Genomic DNA, 24,513 nt, shown 5'->3' on the forward strand with positions numbered 1-24,513 from the left:
AAAATGAGCAAACAAATCTAAGATAGTAAAAATGAGCAAAACAACAGGTAACTATGAAAAGTTTTTACAGTTTCTATATTATTACTTTGTTGATTAAGTCCTATCTCTCCTTTTTATAGCAATGCCCTACTCTTAGAACTATCAATTCTTGATGAAATTAAGAGGACAGAAATATTATTCCATGACAGATATTGACCTGTGTCCTCATGATCTTTTTTCTCTTCTACTATGAAGTCTCCTCTCTGGGCCCATGCCCTTCCACCCTTCCAGATGTCATTTGCTACCAGGAGCTCTAACTCCCCTTTTACTCCGGCAGGATTCTGTCTATGGGACTATACTATTTACTCAGAAGCAGGGGTCCTTCTTAATTTACTTCTTGCAGAGGTATTGTAGGGTTTTTGGTCCTTGTTATTTTAGATCTTTTCCTTCACAAGTAAGTTTTCTCTTTAGGTTTTTTTATGCTTGTTTCATTGTATACTATTACAAAGAAATGTCTTAGTTGTTTCTCTGTTGTTGTTTTGTTATTTCTTTTAACCCTATAGGTATCTTTTCAGTTTTTATTTTTTCCTCTAATTTTTGTTTTAACTTGTGCCTTCTTAATTGTTTGTTTTGTTTTGTTTTGAGGCAATTGGGAGTTAAGTGACTTGTCCACATTCACACAGCTAGAAGTGTTAAGTGTCTGAGGCCAGCTTTGAACTCAGGGCCTCCTAAACTAGGGGTTGGTGCTTTATCTACTTTGCCATCTGACTGCCCCTACTTATACCTTCTTTATTTGGTTTATTTATATTTCTTGTGTTTGTGCAGTTTGGAGTAATTACAACTCAAACTATCTGCTTGGCTTTTTTTGTTTGTTGGTTGGTAGGAATGCTTTAAATGATTCTTTCTCTTTTTAAAAATAATAACACATTATCATTTTATGTAGTGCCTAATGGGTACAGAATTTGTTGTTGCTGACTTGTTTTCAATTGTGTCCAACACTGTGACTACACTGGAGTTTTCTTGGCAAAATAACTGGATTAATTTGCTATTTTTCCTTCTCCAGTTCATTTTACAGATGAGAAAATGGAGACAAAAAGAGTCACAGAGCTAGTGTTTGAGGCCAGATTTGAACTCAGAAAGATTCCTGGTACTCTCCCCACTGTACCACCCTGGCTGCCCTGGCATAGAAAAGTATTTTAATTCAATTTATTTTCCTTTACACCTGAGGATCTTTATTCTAGTTGCTTACAAAATTTGTCATCTCACATCGGAATTGTTAAATTTAACAACTATGTGTTATGGCATTTACAACAGTTTCCTTACAATCCTCCTACTCTTTTCCCCACCACCCCCAGCAATCTTTGGATTCTTTCAATTGGTGCTTTGTTTTATATGTCCAGAAGTTCTTGACAGGGCTTGATTTTGTTTTCTTATTATTTCGTGTATTTATGATCAAATTTGACTTATATTCCTCGAACAGGCCTACGATCCTTAAATTGCTTCTACAAACTCCATCTTTGAGATCAGTATTTTCTTTCTGCTCTTATTCTAAATTATTTTTCACTTCTGTGTGTTTGTATCTACAATCAGTTATTCTCCTGTTTCTTTGAATATATACATCACTGTGGATAGGAGTGGGTAGAGAGAGAAAGAAAATTCAATTGCTTGTTTCTACAGAATGGTGAAGAGAGGAAAAGGGCAGAGAAGGAAATTGTTTAATGGTTCCTAAAGCCGAAATCCATGGCTCTTATCAGTTCTGCAGAGGTAAGTGGAGAAGAGATCTTGTAAGCATGTTAGAGACTGGGGATTATCTTCCATACTATTAATTCATTAGGTTGTTGTTTCCTCATTAGGGTTCTTTGTATCTTTGCCTATGGAGACAGCTGCTGTTAGCTTACTTATTGCACATAAATATCATTTTGAGGAGTTTTGAGAGTTCAAGAGGTTTGGAGAAAATTCTAGTCCTCCATTTTTTTGGTCACTTACTGTTCAAATCAGAAAGATTAATTTCAACTAAGTAGCAGCATGAAGAGGTAAGAATATCAGGATACTTAATGGAGGACTAGGTACGTGGATTAGCCCTAAAAGAAAGATTTTATTCATTACATACAATGAAGTACATTATACATATGAGGAACAGACTGCATGAATCCATAGGGAGAAAAACAAAAAAGAGAAAATCAGAAAAAAAAAAAAAAAGGTAGGAGCTCAGTATGGTTCTAATTAATAGTATGTGAGAAATGTACTATGAAATAAGGTTAGAAAAGACTGCACACATTGGAAGTATCCTGTGACTCTGCAGTCCTTCTCTACCCTCTGATTGGCTAGATCCTCTCAGAAGCTCCATTAAAAAAAGATATTTTATTTTTCCTCCAGAATTATATATAAAGATAATTTTAAACATAAAAAAAATTTGAGTTCAAATTTTCTCCTTCCCTCAGTAATCTTACTCCCTCCCTAAAATGGTAATTTGATATAGATTATACATGTGAAATCATGCAAAACACATTTCTATATTAGTTATATTGTGAAAAAAGACATAGAGCAAAAGAAAAAAATGATGAAAAAATAAAGTGTCAATATATTTGGAGACAATCTGTTTTCCAAAGCCATGGCCTAGAAGCAGACTGTGCCCTGAACTTGGCATAACAACAATACTTTGTGTTCACCCTCTCAATGACCTCACCTACTGGTAAAATGTATTGTTTTGACCAGCACTAATTGTTCTCTGAGGGATTTATGATTTTCATATTAATCAATAATTTCCATGGCACCTGAGAGCCAGAAGCAGACATGTTGCATCAGAAATGATAAATCAAACCTCCTGATACTCTTAACAATTCCTGTGCTTGTGTAACCACTAAGTGAACCAAAACAGATGCAGCACTCCTTTTCCCACTAATTCTGGTTCTCTTCCCCACCTAATGATACAAGGTTCAAGACCCTTATAACTTAAGGACTATTCCCACAGGACTCAAAGACACCTGTACTGTTCCAAAAATGCCTGTGTGACTGAGCTTGCTGTGGGAACTGATTTCTCAAGACCTAAGGATGACTTTGCTAGGTTCTGCCCTTTTTTTTTTTCAAGCTTATAAGCCCTATCCCTGCCTCATCACGTCAAGCCCTCCTACTCAGAAGACTTTGATTTACAAACTCATCTTCCTCATTATGAAATTAAACTTGTTTGATTTCTCTTCATTTCTATTTTCTTTATTCTTGTTTCCTTACAGCCATTGAATTTTTAAAAATTATTTAGTTTTAAAAAATTTTTCCCTGATTACATGAAATAACAATTTTTAACATTTGTTTTTAAAACTTTGAATTTCAGATTCTTTCCCTTCCTCCCGTCTCGCTGAGAATGCAAGCAATTCAATATAGATTATACATGTGTAGTCATGCAAAATGTTTCCATGATAGTCATGTTGTGAAGAAAACATAGACAAAAAACAAACAAGAAAAAACCATCAAGAAAAATAAAGAACACTATAAAAAATTATGCCTCAATCTATATTCAGACACCATCAGTTTTTTCTCTGGGTATGGACAGCATTTTTCATCATAAGTCCTTCAGAGATGTTTTAGATTATTATATTGCTAAGAATAGTTATGTTATTCACAGGGGATCATCTTACAATATTGCCATTATTTTGTACATAGTACATTTTACTTTGCATCAGTTCATGGAATTCTTTCCAAGTTTTTCTGAGAGCCTCCACTCATCATTTTTATAGCACAATAGTATTCTATTTCAATTGCATACAATAATTTATTCAGCCATATTCACCAACTGATGGGCATCTCCTCAATTTCTAATTCTTTGCCCTCAAAAAGAGTTGCTATAAATATTTTTTGTACATACAGATCTTTTTCCTTTTTTATTTCTTCTGGGATACAGATCTAGCAGTAGTATTGTTAGGTCAAAGGGTATACATGGTTTTATAGAATTCTGGGCTATAAAAATCATGAGTTGAGGACTCCTTTCTAACACAAACTTGCAAAATCTCTTAATAGTATGATACAAAATAAAATAATGAAATCTTTTAATACTATGACTACAAAACAATGACACAATCAAGTGTTATACAACATAAACTGAATGCAAAAAAAGAAGAGAGAGATAAATTTGGATTAAACTAATTGGAAAAGTTTTCTCTGAACTGTAAAAGTATATACATTTTTTTCTGGTCTCAAAATGTTAATGTTGCCATTAACTTCTACTGGGTCCAGGCACAGTAATGCTACTTAAATGTTTCTTTTCTTTTAAAATACATTTTGTCAATATATTTGTCAATCTTTCTTCAAAGAGAACCCATTGAAGATGCCTTAGCCTTTATTATAAAACAAATTAATTTATAAATTTTATAAATAATAGCAAAACAGTATTTATCATACCATTTGAAGTGCAGAAAGTTCTTCTGTTAATTGAGAAATCTGTAAATGATACTGTTTTTTTATATTTGCCACCTGTAAATTAAGATATTTAAAAAAATTATTAGGCTCAAAATCAAAATTCAATACATATTTTAAGTGCTGGGGGAAGAAGACAAGGAATATAAAAACTAAATAATATACTGTCCTCTCTTTCTCTCTAGCAACACACATACACACACACACACACACACACACACACACACACACACACACACTCACTCCACATATCCCTGAGCCTTTGGTTACCTTTGCTACTGTCTAAACACAATCTAAACCCCAATCTTGGGGTTGGGGCCCAAAGAAACATGTTTCTAATATGATAAGTTCATAAGTAGGTACAGAATAATATGAAAGACATGAAAAAAGTCAGATCACATTATTGCTACTATTATTTGATATTATGGAAATGATAGATACAGTAATAAAACAAACAAAAAAGCTGAGATAATGAGCTTAAGTAGAGACACAGTATTTCCTCCTGGCAAATATGATGGTTACTTAGAAAATGATAAAGATTTTAAATAAAAATTATTCAAAAAAACTAATCACTTCAAGAAAGTCCCTAATATTAATTTTATGACCTATTCAAACTGTCCTTTTTAGCCATTTCTTTCATACATAATTCCATTTCTTGACTCTCTGCCTTTACACAATGTCTTCCATACCTGTAATGTAGTTCCCTACTCAACTCAGCCATCAGAAATTTCTATTTAGAACTTGAAAGCTCAGCTCAATCATATTCCTCTATATAATTTTTTCCTGATTCCTCAAGCTGCAAGTGCCTATCCCTGCCCAAAAAATTACCTTATATTTATTTTGCATATGTTTATATATACATGTACAAGATTTTGAGTAATAATAACTGTTTCATTACTATTCTTATATACACAAAGCTGAGCATACAGAACCTCATACATAGGAGACAATATATTCTCGTAGACTGATGAAAGTAGTATAACATGAAATAAATCCTCAATATCATCAGCTTTTCTATATATTACTAACAAAATTTAATAGAAAAAATAAATAATTTTCAAAATAATAGCAAGATGCATAAATCTTCTATGACACATTCAGGGCTATATAGATGCAACTATAAAATATGATTTACAGAATCATGAAAGGTTTTAATAAGTAGAGAAATATTTATTATTCATAGTTGAGCAATATCAATTTAATGAACATGACAAACTATCAAAATCCATTTGCAGACAGTGCCATGTCAATCAAATTGCTAAAAGCTTACTTTACAGAAATAATACAAATAAAATAATACTAAAATTTCATGGAAGGAACAAAAAAGTGAAATAATGAAAAAAAAGTAGGAAGGAGTCCTAGAATTGACATGATCATCACTATTCCTCAGATTAAGAGAGAAGCAGTTAATTAGGCAAAATCTTTGTAGCAACTATATCTGGAAAAGGTTTGATATCCATGGGGATTGATTTAAGCATATAAAAACAAGAGCCATTGCCCAATAGAAATTTGGCCAAAGAATAAGAAGTTTACAAAAAAAGAAATGCAGACTACCAACAACCATATGAAAGGATGCTCTGAATCACTATTAACAAGGGACAATCCAACTAAAAGAATGCTGATGGTTCTTTTATGCCTTTCAGATTAACAGATGAGAAATGATGAAAAATGTTGGAGGGCTCTCCACTAAAATACTACTGGAGAACTTGTTAATTGGTATAATCATTCTGGAAAAAATTTCAGTTACACTAAAAGAGTCAATAAATTGTATGCCTTTTGAACAAACAGTATCATTATTAATCATATACTCCAAGAATGTTGAAAACAGAGGTCCCATATGTTCAAAAATATTTATAATGTCAGTTGTAATGGCAAAAAATTGGAAGGAAAGTAGATGCTCACCAATTGGAGTATGACTGAAGAAATTTTAGCATAGAAATTAAAGAGTATTATGGTCAGGGAAAAAATGGTAAATATGAAAAATTCAAAGTAACTTAGAAAAACTTGTATGAACTGAAAAAAGAGAAAAGTAGGAAGATTCAGAACAACTAACAAGATGACCAAGATAATGAAATAGAAAATAATGATATTTGGTGAAAGACTATGAACAGGCAGTTTGGTGAAAGGCTATGAACAGGCAGTTTTCATATGAAGAAATTAAAGCACTGGGGCTGTTAAGAGTTAAAAAAAGGAATAATTTGAGACAGGGTGGGGCAGCTAAGTGGTACAGTGGACAGGGTTGGGCCTGAAGTCAGGAAAATGAGTTTTCCTGAATTCAAACATGGCTTCAGATACTTATTAACTGTATGACTTTGAACAAGTCATTTAACTCTATTTACCTCAGTTCCTCATCAGTAAAATGAGTTGGAGAATGAAATAACAATTTCAGTATCTTTGTCAAGAAAACCCCAAATGGAGTCACAGAGTCAAACATGACTAAAATGACTGAACACTACAACCACCAAGATGAGATAGGGTGGGAAAGATAAGATAAAGTCAAATTGTGAAGTGTATTTAGATATTCAAGAAATCAGGTGAAAAAGTTTAGGATAAGATGTGGATAACATAAGTCTGCCAGCTTAGAATTAGTTTGTATAATTATAACTCTGTAGCTATAAAACAGAAAAATAATTATGACATATGCAGTAAAAGAGTTCTTGTATGCAGTACATTCAGAAATATGAAAAGACCATGGAAAGATACTAAAGAGATATCACCTTTTTCTTATTAATTTATAAAATGAACAAGCTATTAAAATGTAATTTATGCTATTTAATAAAGATTTCATAGAGGGAAATGTTATGCACATATTATTTAAACAAGTTAATTTACAAGGAAAAAATTTACTGAAGATCATTAGAATTATAGTATTTTCCTTAATTATAGCACTTTTGAATAATTACTTGTCTCATCAGAGTACTACTCCACATTTAATCCAGTTATTATAACATTCTCTAAATCTTTTTAATAACCATCCACAATATTAAACCACTTAAAAGAAAGTTCCTGACACTGATGGAACATTAGGAATTAGCTTATATGGTGCAAAACATTTAAGAATTTTCCAGTTACTTATACATCTTCTATATCAGTTATGCACTAATTATAGGAAATAATGATGACATTTTAAAACTGAATTTTTGTTGTTTTGATATCATTAGAGTTTCTCCCCATATTCCTTTTTTACCCATTCTAGAAAGTCATCAGAGTCAAAACAGAAATTGTTTTTGTTGATGTTGTTTTGGTAATTCCTTGATAGTTATATTTTATTATTGAAAATATTAATGACCTCTATTTGGTCTCCTATTGTATTTTAGAAGGTATCCTTCTATGCTTTTGTATTGTTTTGTTGGCAAATAACTGTGTATCATGGTTTCTGATAATTTGAAAAAACAGTTATATCTTCTGGTTATATTGTGATTTTATCTTGCATATTTGGTATTTATTGATTTGATTCTCTGACCCTTTAGCTTTTTCAAAGGACAAACTTTTTATTCTGTCATCTCTGGAAATTTTTTTGGTTTTCAGTTTTTCTATTTCTCCTTTATTTTTCAATATGTCCTCTTTTGGCTTATTTTAGGTTTACTTATTGACTTTAATTTTATTCTAGGTATACTGCAAAACCTTTATTGAATTTCTGGAGGCTTCCTCTTATTTTTTTGGCCTTTGGAACAGCTGCTTTCTGACCAGGTCCCTTTTTGGCTGGAGACTTTCAGACCCTTCTGAGCCTTCTGAGTTTTATGACCTGGGGCTGCCTTCTGGTCCTCAGCCTTCTTTGAGGGGGAACTTCTTGGCAGAGATCTTGAGGCCAGTGCCTTCTAGACAACTCCCTTTTTAGGGGACCCCTTCTAGGTAGAGGCCTTCTGGAGCTTCTTTATGTCATACATGATAATTCTGTTTCTTATTTTCTTGGCCTTTGTGACTTTATAACGGTCAAAATCTGTTACTTTAGTTTTCCTTTCTCTGGCTTTGATTTTGTTGGCCTATCTTTTGGCTTTCCATTTTATATTGATCTTCTCCTTCTCCTAAGCAGCCCAGATATACATCTGATGAGCACCTGATGCATTTGAATGCCATGGCCTCCTTATATCACCATATGGTATGAGTCCTATTCTGATCAATAGCATCTACAAGAACTACCACAGTTTGCCAGCATGAGGCCTAAAAGAAATGTAGGTCACCCAGCCAATTTCCATATAGTATATGAACAACATATTGGTGGTACCAAATGAGAAGGGATTTTCTAATTTTTTAAATATATGTATTCAGTTTATTAATCCTCTCCTGTTATATTTTATTAATCTATTTAAGAAAATTTGTGTACTGAAAAACATGTATACTTATTAGTAGTCCATAGTACATTTGTGACTAGAGATTGTAATATCTTTCTTTAATTCTGAATAAATCCAATATAAAAATAAATAGAAAGAAAAATGTAAAATTGGATAGATTTCTGGGAAAAGGGAGCTAAAAGACTTTTGACATCTTGTATAAGATTGCTGACAAACATATATATTTTCCAGTACCACATGGAGCTTTTATAAAAATTCACTATAAGGACAAAGATCTATTACAATTTTTTTTTTAAACCAAAACAGTAAACTGTGCACAAAATACAATTAAAAACAGCAATCAGGTCAGGAAATATAAAATGCACAAGTCTAAATGGAGACAATATTGAAATCTTTAATGTGTGAGTCAAAGAATAAATCATAGAAATGATTAAATAATATGTAAAAGAAAATGCTATTAATTTCTTAATGTCGTTTAGGATTTTTAAAAAATTTAGTTTCCTTATCTCTTTTGATATTGTGAATTTGTTTTTCCTTTGTCTAATAGCATGCCTTCTTGGATTCATTTGATGCAAAGTAAATTTTGTTGTAGACCCTCATTTATTGTCAGAATAAGCTTTTGCTCTTTAAAATTTATATTCTTAATATGCTTTTGCTTTTTAGGTATGGTTCTTTGTAAGCAACAGGTTGTAGGGCATTGTTTTCTTACCTAATGCTACTCTCTTTTGTTTTAGTAGATTTAAATGTAAAGTTATAAGGATTAATTAATTTTATGTACCTTCTATTTTCCTTTCTTCTCTAAAAATAGGATTTCTTTTTCTTTTTTTTCTTTTACCCACATGACTGCTTTTTTGCTTCTTCTCTTCCAAACTGTCCTTTACTTCTATGTATTCATACTTCTAATTAGTTGTTTTCCCTTTTGTTTTGCTGGACAGATCATGGATTCAATTTTTGTCTTCTAATTATTTCTATTCTGTAAACTATAAATTCTACTTTTACCATTCTCATTTCTTGAGTCAACCTGCTATAAGTCCTTGTTTTCTTGGCAATACACAGGATCTTCTGTTTTATCATTAATTCATTTTTGTCTGTCTTACAAAATTTATTCAGATAGATTGGACTCATAGAAATAATCCTGAGCCATTTTCCTTTTTATTGTCAGTATATTCCTTATGGTTTTTTTTCCTTGTGCTGAGTTTTTTCCCTTCAGAATATCTGGTAATTTCAGTCTCTTTTCCTTATATTCCTCAATTACTCATATTCTGTTTCTTCTCCTTCCCCATTCTGACTGTAGTTTCCATAGATCTGTATCTCAAAGCTCTCTCAAATTCCAATTACTTTGGGGGATTCACTTTTTGTTAACTTCAGTCTGTTCTAAGTGACTTTGGGGGAAAACAAAACTTGGTTCAGTTGGATAACAATCTCATTCCTTGTTGGGATTGTTGTTCCTTGTTAGCTTAAAGCCTTATTCCAAAATTAGATGGTTCCTTAGTTTTCTGATTAAGTACTCCTGCAGTCTAATGGATTGCTACAATCCTATTCCAGACAGAGTAAGAGTCCATCTATCTTTCTCTATCTTAAGGCAAACAGAGAAGGGGAGTGGAGCATGGAGAAAGAGATGAGTTCTGTCACAAGTGTGTGGATCAGGTTATACCACTCTGCCTAAGCTTCACTGATGGTGGCAGAAGGAAGGGAGAAGAGGTTCTCCACCAGCCAGTACTACAATACCCATATATAGAAACATTGGTTATAGCAAATGGAGACATTTTGAATGCTCCAGATAAGCATTTACTTTGGCAGTATACTTTCATGTATGTATACATAGATGATGAGGTGGTCACATGCATTGGCAAAACAAGCTCAGTATTTGCAAGACTCCAAAGGAAAATATGAGAGAGAAAGAGGTAATAGACTGCCCATCAATGTGAAGATCTACTGACCTCATTTTTGTACACCTATGAAACCTGGATAGTATACCAGCACCATGCCAAGAAACTCAATGCTTGAGAAAATTCTGAAGATCACCTGGTAAGATAAGGTACTAGACACTCAGATTTTTTCTCAGCTAAACTCACAATCATTCAAATTTTACTGCAGAGAATGCAACTCTGAAGGACTGGTCATGTTGTCTAAAAACCAAATGTCTGGTCACCTGAAAGACTATTTTATAGTGAATGCACATAAGAAAGGTGCTCAATATGTTGGTCAGAAGACATGGTACAAAGCTACCCTTGAGATCTCTTTGAAGAATTCTGGAATTGATTGCATAATACGGGAAATACAAACAAAGGATTGCCCAATATGATGTGTTGAAGGTGCTGTGCACTATGAGAAGCAGAACTGCAGCAGCTTAAAAGAAAAATGAGATGCACAAATATAGAGAAAACCCTATGCTGAATGTTCACATGGACTATTTGTGCCTGACCTGTAATAAATAGAGCATTCTGAGCTCCTGTTGGCCTGATGAAACACAACGGACACAATGTACCTTGAGTCCAATGTAGTAATGTCATTTTGGTTCTCTTTGAGAATGAAGGACAATAACCAATGCACATATATATAGCCTTCACACATAAGACAAATATTTCATTTTAAGAACATACTGTTATTTAAAAAGTGATTTCTTTTTGTGCTTTTCATTTTAATTTTGTGGAAGAGTAATGATTATTTGCTTATTTTATTTACTACAGCAAATTGAAACATATATATCATTTCATTGAAATTAATACTTATCAAGAAAAGAAATTTATAAGCACAATTTGTTAAAAAAAACAAATATAATGGAAAAAAGATATTTTAATTTATAGATTTTAAAATGTCAATTTTAAAATATTACCTAGCACAAAATAAAGCATATGCTTCTTTTAACTTATACTAATACAAAAAATAATTCAATCAATTGTTGCAGCCAAATCAATATGAGAAATCAAAGCTAGTTTATTTGGCGCCTCAGTCTTCATCTTTCTTTTCATTCAGACTAGAAAAGATAAGCTTTCCTTAATTGTTATTTATAACAAAAAAGAGATTTTAAAGATTTATTGTGAATTGACTTGAAGTGAATATTTTCTATTTATGTATAAAAAGATTGCTACTAATAAACATGTTATATAGGGATAGACAATTCAAATCTTCAAAACTCTTTGATGATTATGATCTTCCAGAATATTCATTCTGAATTCAGAATATTCATGATCACTGAATTCCACTAAGTAGAATTTTCTCTTTTTTTATTCTCACTCAAATCTTTCTGAATAAGGTATAAAAGATTCCTCTGGGATACAATCATAGAACTATATTAGTTCTGATGTGATATATTTTGAAAACTTTATTCAAAAGTTTATCTGTATGTAAAATTTCAAATATCTTAAATTTTAATCCTTTTTAAATGATAATTTTTAATATGCTAAGAACATCACTAATAAGTCAAAGAAGTATATAGTGGGAAGCATTTGAGTATAGTAAAATGAGATAATTTTGTCATCAGAAAGACCATCTGTCCATAAAGAGAAACAAAATGAGGGATACAAGAACAGATCATAAATCTGAAACAGAGCTTGGATTTAGTAATAAGGAGATAGATGTTATCCAGACATATGTTAGAGCTCTCTTCCTGCTAAAAACAGATCAGTTAATGATTTATTTGCCTTAATGCAAAATTCATTCTTTAAAAGTATGATGAATCAACTATGGGAAATCCAAGATTAGGATCAATCCTTACTTAGAAGAAGAAACTTATTCTTGGGATGGAAACAATGGGAACTGTGGGAGGAAGTTACCACTCCCATGTACAGTTTGTAATAGAGAACAGGAAAGTCATACTTTGACATGTACACTAGAAGTTGGAAAAGCAGATTTCTAACAGCTGAGAGGAAGGTTGGGTAGGCAAGTTTCCATGGACTAGAATTCTACAAAAGTCAGGACAGGAGAAATAAAAAAGGCCCAAGAATAAAATTTTGAAGTCAAAGTGAAACTATTTCAGTTAGGAGAAAAATGAAGACAGTGCCGTAGAGCCACAGGAAACACATCAATTAATCAATTAACACGTATACTAGGTCCGGTACTCATCTAAGTTTTGGTGACGCAATAAAGAGCAAAAAACAGATCCTGTCTTTAAAGAATTTAAAGAAGAAAGGATATTTATGAATAGGTACATAACAGAAATACACAGAGAGGATGAAAGATTATCATTATTAGAGAAGTAGATTGGAAACATGGCATATGGACAGTATTAAGACTTATAGTAAAAAAAACCTGGGTACAAATTTAGCCTCAGATCTTTATAAACTGTGTGATCCTGGACAAGTAATTCAAAATCTCTTGGCCTCATTTCCTTATCTCTTAAAGGAGGAGATTGGGCTAGTTGAAATCTAAATTCCTTTCCAAGTTGTCAATCTCTGAATCTCTGAAGGTATTAACAAATCAAGGAATCAGGAAAGGCCTCTTGCAGAAGGTTAACATTTGATCTAATTTTTGAAGTAAACCAGGGATTCTGAAAGCTTAAAGGTCAGTAAGAAGAACATTGTAGGCTGGGAAACAGCTGGTGTGAAGAAATGGAAATAGTAGATGGAATATCCTGAGAGCAACAGCAAGTAAGCCAGAATGGCTCAACCACAGTGGAAGGGGATAAAGTGTTAAAAAGACTGGAAAGATAAAAAAGGTCAGGCTGTGAAAGGTTTAAATGCCAAAGAGAGCAGCCTATAGCTGATCCAAGAAGGGAGAGAGCCATTAAAGTTAAACTTTTGGAAAAATCACTTTTGCACTGAGAAGAGACTTGCAGTAGAGAAATCAGTCAGGAGGTTATATAATAAAGCAGGTACAAGGTGAGGAAAGTCTAAACTAGGGATGTGATTCTCTGAATGGTGAGTGGATCAAGTAAGATAAAGAGATAGAAAACAAAAAGATTTGTCAACTGATTGGATTTGTGGGGTGAGAGGAAGAATTGGAGATAACACCATGGGTGCAAATCTGTAAGATTGGGAAGACAGCAGTGCCCTCCACGGCAAGAGTAAAGCTGAAAAAAGTTGAAGATTCGTTGGGGGAAGATAATGTTTTGGAAATAATGAGTCTAAGATACTTATATGATATCTACTTCAAAATGTTCAATAAGCAGTTGGAGATGGGGGATTGAAGTTTAAGAGAAAGAGTATGCAGGTGTGGGAACTATGTGCATAGATAATGATAACTGAAGCTCACAGGAACCAAAGAGATCCCCATGCAAGTTAGTATAGAGAGAAAAGTGAAGAGGCCAGGACAGAGCTTTAGGGGCATTCACATTAGTAGATATGATATGGATGAAGATCTAGTAAACAAAACAAAAATTGTTAGAAGGAACAGTTAGCAGCATTACCAAGAAAGAGCAGAGTCATGAAAAAAGAGTGATCATATCCAGGATGAAAAGATGAGTCAACTCCAGAGGTTAATAAGGATAAGTATTTACTGGGGTCTGTATCTCAAAGAGATCATAAAAAATGCATATGCAAAAACATTTGTAGTAGCCCTTTTTTAAGTATCAAGGAACTGGAAATTGAATGGATGTCCATCAGTTGGAGAATGACTGAATAAGTTATGGTATATGAATGTTATGGAATATTATTGTTCTATAAGAAATGATCAACAGGATGATTTTAGAAAGATCTGGAGAGACGTATGTGAACTGATGCTGAGCAAAACAAGCAGAACCAAGAGAACATTGTATACAGAACAACAAGATTATATGATGATCAACTGTGATGGACTTGGCTGTTTTCAACAATGAGGTGATTCAAGGCAATTCCAATAGATGTGGGATGAACAGTGTCATCTGCATCCAGAGAGAGGACTATGGAGACTGAATGTGGATCACAACACAGTATTTTCACCTCTTTTGTTGTTATTGTTGTTTGCTGGATTTTTTTTCTTTCTAGTGTTTTTTCCCTTATGATCTGATTTTTTGTATGCAGCAACAATTAAGTGTTGTCCAAAAGTAGAATGAACTGCTTTAAGAAGTGGGTTTTCTCTCCTTGGAGGTCTTTAAGCAGAAGTTGATTACTACTTGTTCAGAATGTTGTAGTGAGGATTTCTTTCGATTATGATTTATGCTGATAAGCCACTTGAATTTTAAATTGTTTTACAAAGCTTTTAAATGGAAGAGCCTGGATTGGAACCCAAGTTCGCTGAATCCAAAAATAACACCGTTTTTACTTCATTACACTGCAAAAATAACTGGGTCTCAGTACTCTGGTTACAAATTTCTTTTAGTCTCTTTTTTAGATTCTTTAGTCCTTTCTTTGGTCCAGAAATCTCATATCCATGTTCTTTTGTATGTGTTTCTTTTCTCTTTCTTCTCATTGTTTCTCTGTGTTTCTTCTGTCTCTCCTGTGTATGCATGCGTGCACACACATACACATACACACAGTCACACACTCACATACTCACAACTCAAGCAAACTTCCTGCAAAATATGTATTAAGCTTTTACTGAAAATGCAATTATCTACTTATTCTGCATGTAGTTGTTCTGACAAACACTTGCTAGGGCATTATGCAATATTTAGTTATAATGTGTGTATTTTTCTATTTTTATCTTAAATATTAATAAAATTACAAATCTCTTACTTCTTTTCTGGTTCGCACAGCAGCCTCTTGAACAAGTTGAGAAATTGTTTCTTTCATTTTCTTAATATCTTCTTCTTTTTGTTTCTCTTCAAGCAATGCCTTCAGAAGACAATAACATTATTATAAAAAGTGCTATTAATGGAAAAAATAGAATATGGGCAGAAATCTATTCAATAATTACTTACTGATGAAGACTAAAACTTGAGTTTTTAATTCTCGATTTCCAGCTGTCTACAATAAACCCAGAACAGAGATCAACATCTCTTGTGATCCAGTGGACATTCACACAAAATAAACTCTTCTATGCATGTATATGCATTGTTTTGAAGATAATATAGGCACTTAATAAATACAAAGTGATTAACTGTTCTAAGAACCATAACAGTCTTTTTTGATTCTCATCCCCCTTTATTTATCTAAGGGAATTGAGGGAATAGGAGAGCAAGTGGTTAATTATGGGAACTGATTAAAACCACATTGATTCCATCATGTCATTCCATTCTGGATCTAAATCAGTTCCCTTTAGATTCAATTATGGTTCTAGTGCAAATTCTGTCTTGTGAGAAAACGTTATTCAGTTGTGGGAACAGGGAAAAAAAAAAACATTATTGTATTGTTTGGACCTATCCTTGCATGGCTTGAAAGCTTGGAGTACCCCTACCTACTTATTAGAGACCCTTCATCAAGAATCTAGGTTATGCTGACCAGAAACCTAATCAGACCCAAAGACTGATGCAAGGAGCATTCTCAAAATGTATTTCAAGCAACCCATTTGTCTTATCTGCAAACGCCCCCCACGCTGATCAATCAGTTATTATTTCTATGTTCTTTTGATTGTTTACAGATATTTGGGAAGGAGTGGGGCAACACTTCCTTTGTTGGTTTGGGGGAATTGTATATGTTCACTCTTTCCTGCTCATTTGGTAAATCTCAATCTTTCATCCAATTAGAATTCAGATAACCTAATGTTGTATTGTTTCCTTTTAATTAATTGGTCCTATTTAATTGTTTTTAATATATCAAAGTCTCTTTCCTCTTGTATGCAGAGTCTAGTTCTAAACTGAGGAAGGGGTCTAATCCTAATTGATTAGGCAACTGGCATGCAATGCTTAATAAATCAAAGAGCTTGGAAACTTGGACTTTTGTTTCCTCGTTATTTCATCTTTTTACCCACTACATCTTAACATAATATCACATAAATCTAGCCTTTTCTATTTTAAAAATAGCATTTGCATTTTTCTTTCTTCTATTGTATTTGGATAGACCATCTTATGTGCAGATTACTATAACAGCCTCCTATTTAGTTTTCTTGACTTAATTTTATTTTTCTTCCAATTTTTCTAGTTGCTGCCATTTTAATCATCCTTATACACATCACTGATAATGAGAAAGTCACTTTATCTCATTTGGTCTCAGCTGTAAAATGGCCAAACTAAATGACCTCTTACTTCCCTTTCAGTTCTGATCCCATGGCTCTTTATCACTTTTCATTTCAAAGCAATATATTGGATTTCTAAAGTAAACACAAATTCTTTACTCTAGCACTCAGACTCCTGAGTAATTTGGCTTCATTCAGATTATAGACTTTTGACTGAGGACCCAACCATTCAGTAATTAAGGCTCAGTAGCAATTAAAGCAGAGAATCTCTAGACCAAAAAATCTAAATAAAAAATGAATGATTAAATCTGGGAGAGGAAGATCCTCAGGTTTCTGGCCAAAGCAGAAATGATAGCTATTTACATTCAATCTGAGTCAATCAGGACCCAAACAATGATCAAATGGAGCTTGGCCTAAAATAAGATTGGTGGCCAATTAGAATCAAATTGGTTTTCTTTAAAGCCTGGTCCTTAAGAGAGAAATCTAGCCAGTAAGCCCCAAGGTATTTTAGGAGGGTTCAGAAGAGGGGAAAGTTGGGCAGCTGACCTTGCACAGCCTTCCCCCACAAATCCAATTCACTTGCATGTCATGGCATCACCTCCTTGATGTCATGATCCTCTTCTGGAGAAGACTTTTGAAAAACATATTTACAACTGCCTACACTGTGAATCCCCACTTACTGTATTTCACATCTCCTATATTCCAGCCAAATTAGCTTACTTAGTGCTTACCAAACTCATTCCAAATTTCCCACCTGTTCCTGTTTTCATATATTTCTTATGCCTGAAATGTATTCTGTACTCCTTGGACATATACATAAATGCACAGACACACAATTTCTTGTGCTGAAATCCTATCCATACACCAATACACTACTGGTGGAATTATGAACTGATCCAACCATTCTGTAGGCAAACAATTGGAGATTGAAAGGATGCCCATCAACTGGGGAATGGCTGAACAAGTTATGGTATATAAATTTAATGGAATACTATTGTGCTATAAGAAATGAAGAGTTGGAGGATTTCAGAAATACTTGGAAAGATTTATCATGAACTAATGCAAAGTGAAGTTAAGCCGAAACAGGAAAACATAGTACAAAGTAACAGTAACATTGTATGACAATTATGAATGACTTAGTTACATCAAGTGATACAATAATGCAAGAAAATTTCAAACATTTCATGAAAAAAATGCTATTCATATATAGACAAAAAGTCAATTTAGTCTGAATACAGATCAAAACACACTATTTTAATATTCTTTTTTTTTCACTTTTTTTTGTTTTGATCAGTTTCATCTTTTACAAGATGAGTAATATAGAAATGTTTTACATGATTACACATATATAACCAATTTCAAATTGTTTACCATCTTACGGAGGGAGAAAGTGAAAGAGGGAAGAAGAAAATCTCAAATTTAAAATTTTTAAATGAATGTTAAAATTTATTTAGAAAAAAATAAAATAATATTAAACTATATTAATAGTATATTAAACTACCCAATCATCTTTCAAGATCAACCTGTTCTACAAGACTTCTTTGATTTTCAGTAAAATATGATCTCTGTCATCCTCTGGATTTTCACCACAGTTGTTGCTACCTCTAATAAGCACTTTTCCCTCTATATTTTGTATTTAAATTTGGATACCTATATCTTATCTCTCCTCTATAAACAGATAATTTAGTTTAATTATTTCCAACAGCTTTAATGACAGTTTTTTTAAAAGGACAAACTTTCTAAAAGGTGGATTTTCAAGAATATAATCTCAAATAGAGGCTAATAGTACTCTACACAGTGTTTTGTGCTTTAGGCATAGATAACTTAAATAATTGCCATGCTTTCTTTTGCTATGACTAATTTATCTCTATATGAAATAACTACACTGATCTTTTTATCAATAAGATGAGAGAAAAATATATGATATTTAGAAAAATAAATAAATAATAAGAATTATTACTGGTGTTCTTTTCCCTGGACCAGGCATTTAAAAACAACAACAACAACAACAGCAGCAGCAACAACAAAAAAGCTTATTAGCAACACTTGGATCAAACATAGTTAAAGCCATGCTGTAGAAAACTTAAAAATAAAATCCTGTTGTATATTCTTTAACATGTTGATTTTAACAGCTTTGCAAACTAGTAAATTAAACATAAGTTATCCACTTATATTTAATTGTCTTCTAGGTTTAATCTGATATATATTAACATATATATTTTAGGCTTGATTCATCCAATTAGAAAATTTTCATTTTTAATAGTCTAGCTAATAGTAATTTGCTTAGATCTATTAAGTATTTGATAAAGTAATACTCTGACATCAATCATTTAAATAAGTCTTCTTAATGCAATTCTCATTTGCAAAAAGGCATTTTTAATAAATTTCCTATTAAGTTTATAATTTTCTAGGAATATGAGAATTTTTATTTTCAGTCTTAAGTTTTCTCTTTTCTCTCCCTCACTCACTGAAAATAGTATATTATTGTATGACTCCACACGTATAATGGGTATAATGTTGCTTGTTTTCTCACTGAGGATCAAGCAAAAATAAAATTTTTGATTCATTCCTTATTAATGACAATCTTAGTATGCCCCCAAAGTGGTCTAAAACATTTTAGAATGAAAAATTCTTTAGGTGATAAAAAATTTTGTAGCATGCTTCAGTCATAATACTGAGGAATACTAAAGAAGGAGGTATACAAGAAAGGACTAAATACCTTAACAAACCTCAGAACACAGCCTGAACTTTTTTTTAAAAAAACTAAATTCCTGATAAAGTTTTCTTTTTATTTGAATCTTTGCCCTAAAAGTGGAACTATTAAAAGAAAAATTCCAGTTAACTGAGTGTTCTGAATTAATGAGTTTTTCAATATCAAAATAAACAAACAAAAAGATTATTTGTCAAAAGATACCTGCTTTCATTTTTAAATTCTGATTTTGTTAGTGAACTTAATTTTCACCCCATCATTAAAAGTTATTTTTTTATTATTATTATTTTATTATTTATTTATTTTATTATTTTCGTGTGTGTGTGTGTGTGTGTGTGTGTGTGTGTGTGTGTGCGCGCGCGCGCGCGTTTTCTTACCTGATTTTTCTGAAGATTGGCTTCTTCTAAGAGCTGCATGCTGTCCCTGGCTCTTAGAATTGCTTCATACTTCTCATTTTCTAAGCCAACACATTTTACTTGAAGATCTTTGGTCTGTTTTTCCAGATTAGCTTTTTCTATTTTTAGTTGGTCAGCTTCTTGGATTGCTGCACATAACCTAAGAATTAATATTCAATTTTCATTAACTATAAATTGAAACTATTTCATTACTTTTAGCTAATGAAGAATATTTAGAATAACATCAGATCAAAAATTTACTAGTAAATTAGTATGCACTGAGACCTTACCTATCTAGAATTCCTGGGAAATGAGTTGTCGATCAGTTGAATAGGGTCAGCTATGGAAGAGGCAACAGAGATAGACTCTAGATAGCTATAAGTTAATGAACTGGAATACTTTTACCCATTTTTATGGAAATCTTTATATGACACAGTATAGATTCCCTTACCTTCTTAAACAGAGTATACCAAACATAATTAAAATATTTCTTGTTGACTATATGAACTATCGGCATATGTTGATGCAGGAATAGTATCATATTATCACAAACAATCTCTCATGTCCTGTTAAATAATACTATCTGGAAAAGCAAGCAGATGTCTTCAGGTACCCTCTTCCTTCTTAAACTCCTTAAATCACACACAACTAATTGCCACAATGGACAGAGTAGTGGGCCAGGCACTGAGTTCAAAGCCTGTCTTAGACACTTATTAGCTGTATGAGTCTGGGCAAGTTACTTAACCTTATTTGTTTCAATTTCTTCATCTGTAAAATGAGCTGGAGAAGGAAATGGCAAACTACTCCCTATCTTTACTAAGAAAACCCCAAATTAAGTCATAGAGAGTTGAACTTAACAGTTGAACAACAACAAAAACCAAATACACTCATTACAGAAATAATGTGAGATTTAAATAATTGGAAAAATACTATTTGCATATGAGTGACCCGAGTCAATATATCAAAAATGACTATCTAATTAATTTATTCATCAACTACATATCAAGCAAATTACCAAAGGGTTACTTTATAGAGATGGAAAAAAATAAAATTCATTTGGAGGAACACTATCAAGGGAAAGAATGAACAAAAGTGGGAAGGAAATTGGCAAACCAGACTTTAAACTATTTAACAAAGCCAACAACAACAACAGCAATAAAAACAATCTGATGCTAGTTTAAAAAAATAGAGTTTGATTTGTAGAATAGGTTAAGTCTGTAAAATGCAAAAGTAAATGAACCTTGTGGTTAAGTATTTTCTAGAAACAAGGACCCCCCCATCTACCTGGGTAGGGACTCATGAAACACTTCTGGGAAACCAGAAAGCATATGACAGAAATTAGATTATATACCAATACCATAAATTGTGATATATCCATATCGTCTATCATATAGTTAAGATAAACTCCATATAAATATATGGTTTGATATAAAAATTCATATTCTAAATAAACTAAAGGAACAAAGAAGAAATTAACTTTCAGATCTAGAATTAGGGGAAGCATTCATGAGCAAATAAAGAACAGAGAAAAGCACTGAAAATATAAAATAGACAATTTTGATGACATGAAATTTAAAAATTTTCATACAAAACCAGTACAACTAAAGTTAGAAATGAAACAATTTAACTGGGAAAAATCCTTACAGCAAATTTCTCAAATATAGTCATAATTTCATAAACACATATATGCATCTACTTCAATATTTGTTCAAGTTTATAAGAATAAGAGTCACCCTACCTGACTTGGTTGAAAGATATATTTTTTTAAATTAAATCCATCTTTTCTACCCATTTTCCTTTTTTCTTAGGGTACCACTACCCTTGAATCTTTCCTCTTCCCTTGCTACCATTTCCAATAAATTGTCAATGTTTCTCAGTTCAACCTTCAATCACTTCTCTCTATCTACCTAGTCATTATGTTACTATAAGACTTCAACACTTCTAGCTTAAGCTATTTTTATAACTTCTTAATTGGTCTACTTGTTTGCAAGCTTTATACTTCTCCTATCCATTATATAAACAAATTCCATTTTGCAAAATTGCAATCGTGATAAAAAATATAAAGGTGACTTTCCATATACAAAACAGAAAAAGAAAAAAAGGAATGAATATGAAAGCCTTAATATATATTTTGTGTAGCTTTTTTCCTCTTATAACAAATTTAACATGTTATTTTCCAAGCTGCCCACTTTGTTTTCTATTGATGTTCCTTTTGTTCTCATCTCTGGCATTTAAAAAAATGCTTCACTAGCATGTTATCTTCACTTTGGGGATTTTTTTTCCTTCTCATAGTTTTCCCCATTTGTTTTGATTTTTCTTTCACAACATAACTAATTTGGAAATATTTTCAAATGATTGTACATACAATCATACCAATATCAAGTTGCTTGCAGTCTTGGGGAGATGGAAGGAAAGAAAGGGAGAGAGAAAAAAAATTGGAACTCAAAATATTGGAGAAATTAATGTTGAAAACTATTTTTACATGTAATTGGGGAAAATAAAATACTATTAAATGGGGGAAAATACTTCATTGGCCTTTTTTCTTTTTAATTTTTTAAACATTATTGGTAGTCTCCTTTATTTCTCCAACCTCTCCTACTAAAAGAATGGGGGAAAAAAATCACTTTCTCAAATCCATACATTGACTGTATCCAAAAATGCATGCTTTATATTAGGCCTTGAGTTCATCACCTCCATATAAGGAGTTAAGTACATATTTTATAATTAATACTGAAGAATTATGACTAGTAAATGAACTGATCAGATGTCTTATTTCTTTTCTTAGATGTTTTTCCTTAAAATTATTATAATATAATTGCACTCTAGGCTCTGCTCATTTTATGTTTTTCATCATTTAAGTTTTTCCCAGTTTTTGGTAAAACTGGCCCTTTTGTCATTTTTATGGTACATAAAATCTATTTCATTCATGTATCATAACTTGTTCAGTCATTTCCCAATTAATGAATTTAGTCTTAATTTATAATTCATTGCTACTACAAAAAGAGCTGAGGATTTTTTCTGCATATGATTCCTTTTGCTCTTGTTTTCATCTATGGCAAATGGAGGTACAGTGGATAGAGGCCTGGGCTTGGAGTCAGAAAGATATGAGTTTTTAAAACTAGCCTCAGACACTAAATTAATTAACATGGTCCTAGACTAATAACTTAACTTCCGTTTGCCTTAAGTTTCTTCTATTGTAAAAGGGGAATAATAATAGCATCTACCTCACAAAAAGTACATAATAGGTCCCTTCCTCTTCTCTTTTCATTTCTGTGAGGCTGAGGCCTACTAGTGATATCATTACCTCAAAAGTTAGACAATCAAAAATCATACTTATGACTTTTGTGGTAGGATTTCAAACTGCTTTCTAGAATGCCACACCAATTCAAAAGTCTACTAACAATATACTAATATGCTTTTTCTCCCCAAATCCCTCTACAAGAATTATAATACTTTTTTTGATTTGTCCCTTGAATTGGTAAAATAATGGCAACTAAGAGTTAATTTACATTTCTCTGATTATAAATGATTCAGAGAATTTTTTCTCCCCAATATGGCTGTCGAAAGCTTGAATTTCTTCATTTGAGAATTGTTTGTTTGATTGGAGAATTTTTTTTCAGAAAGGTTTAAATCAGCTCATTATATTTATATCTATAGATATAGATATTATATAATAAACATATATATTATATCTAATAGAAATATAGAGATTATAATATACATATATTATATCAGAATTTTATTAGAGAAATTTGCTGAGATTTTTTTCCAATAATCTATTTGCTTTCTTTAAGTTAATTTTGTAAGTTTAAAATTTCCTAATTTTATAAAACTAAATTTGTCCATTTTATCATCTATGATCTTTTCTATTTCTTACTTGGTCATGAACTTTTCATCCCCACTATACTCAACACAACAGGAACTCTAAACATTTATTGAATTGATTTCAAGTATATAATAATTGGGCACAACAATGCTCAAAAAACTGGGAATCATATTTAGTCAGGAAGTTATTTTTCCTATCCTGTCTACAGGAATTATAAAAAACAATGGAATTTATGAACTTAACTCCTAACCTCTACCAATCAAAGTACAAATTTTTCCATATTCTTGCTTGAAGAGAGCTTCTAAAGTACATAAATTACCAGACTAGAATAAAATTATTCTTGCACAGGAGCCATAAAGTGAATTTTGTTTTTGTTTTGTAAAGATATACACAAACATTGTCTAGCATAATGTAATGTAATGGGCCTCTGGGTTGTGTTCTTATCATTAATTACATGAAAATGACAGGTCCTTCTATCTCTGTGGGTCATAATTTCCTCATTTATAACATTAGAGAATTAAAATAGATGAGTTTTAAGAGCTCATTCTATGATACCTAATTAAAAAGCAATTTAAAAAAAACCAAGCAATGATGTGGATTTACTGAGAAAATAAAAGGTAAATACAAGTAAAACATACTTTTTAGACAAAAGGTGATTTTCAAGATGCAACTTTTTCAAGGTCAAAAATTAAAGAACTGATTCTAATAATGTTTAGTCATAACAACTAAAACCATGGATTAAATCATTTTGGGGGAAATTATATAGCATGCACAATGCCAACTCTGTGTCCACTACTATGTTAAATATAAGGAGAGATTATCTGATTATTAATTTTAATATCATCTCAGTGTTAACTTAAACAGTGCTGACAACTGGACTTTCTTTACATCATTTTATCTTTCATGTAAGTATACCCACTGAGGGATTTTTTT

At 32.0% G+C, this 24,513-nt stretch overlaps 1 protein-coding gene and 1 pseudogene across 4 annotated transcripts in view; both read right to left on the reverse strand.

Moving 5' to 3' along the window:
- Positions 1-24,513, reverse strand: part of SCLT1 (sodium channel and clathrin linker 1) — a 186,011-nt gene that overhangs the window by 80,405 nt on the left and 81,093 nt on the right. For all 4 annotated transcript variants that reach the window (XR_007948243.1, XM_051965365.1, XM_051965367.1 and 1 more), the window contains exons 12-14: positions 19,737-19,914; positions 15,272-15,370; positions 4,372-4,443 (exon numbers count right to left, since the gene is read on the reverse strand). Coding sequence is in view for 3 of the 4 variants with exons in the window: in XM_051965365.1 (XP_051821325.1) it covers positions 4,372-4,443; positions 15,272-15,370; positions 19,737-19,914 (349 nt within the window). In the remaining variant the exon portion in view is untranslated. The remainder of the gene's footprint in view (positions 1-4,371; positions 4,444-15,271; positions 15,371-19,736; positions 19,915-24,513) is intronic.
- LOC127540585 (60S ribosomal protein L14-like) lies at positions 7,630-8,755 on the reverse strand (annotated as a pseudogene).

This window comes from Antechinus flavipes, chromosome 6 (assembly GCF_016432865.1).
Source record: "Antechinus flavipes isolate AdamAnt ecotype Samford, QLD, Australia chromosome 6, AdamAnt_v2, whole genome shotgun sequence".
Taxonomy (NCBI): Eukaryota; Metazoa; Chordata; class Mammalia; order Dasyuromorphia; family Dasyuridae; genus Antechinus; species Antechinus flavipes.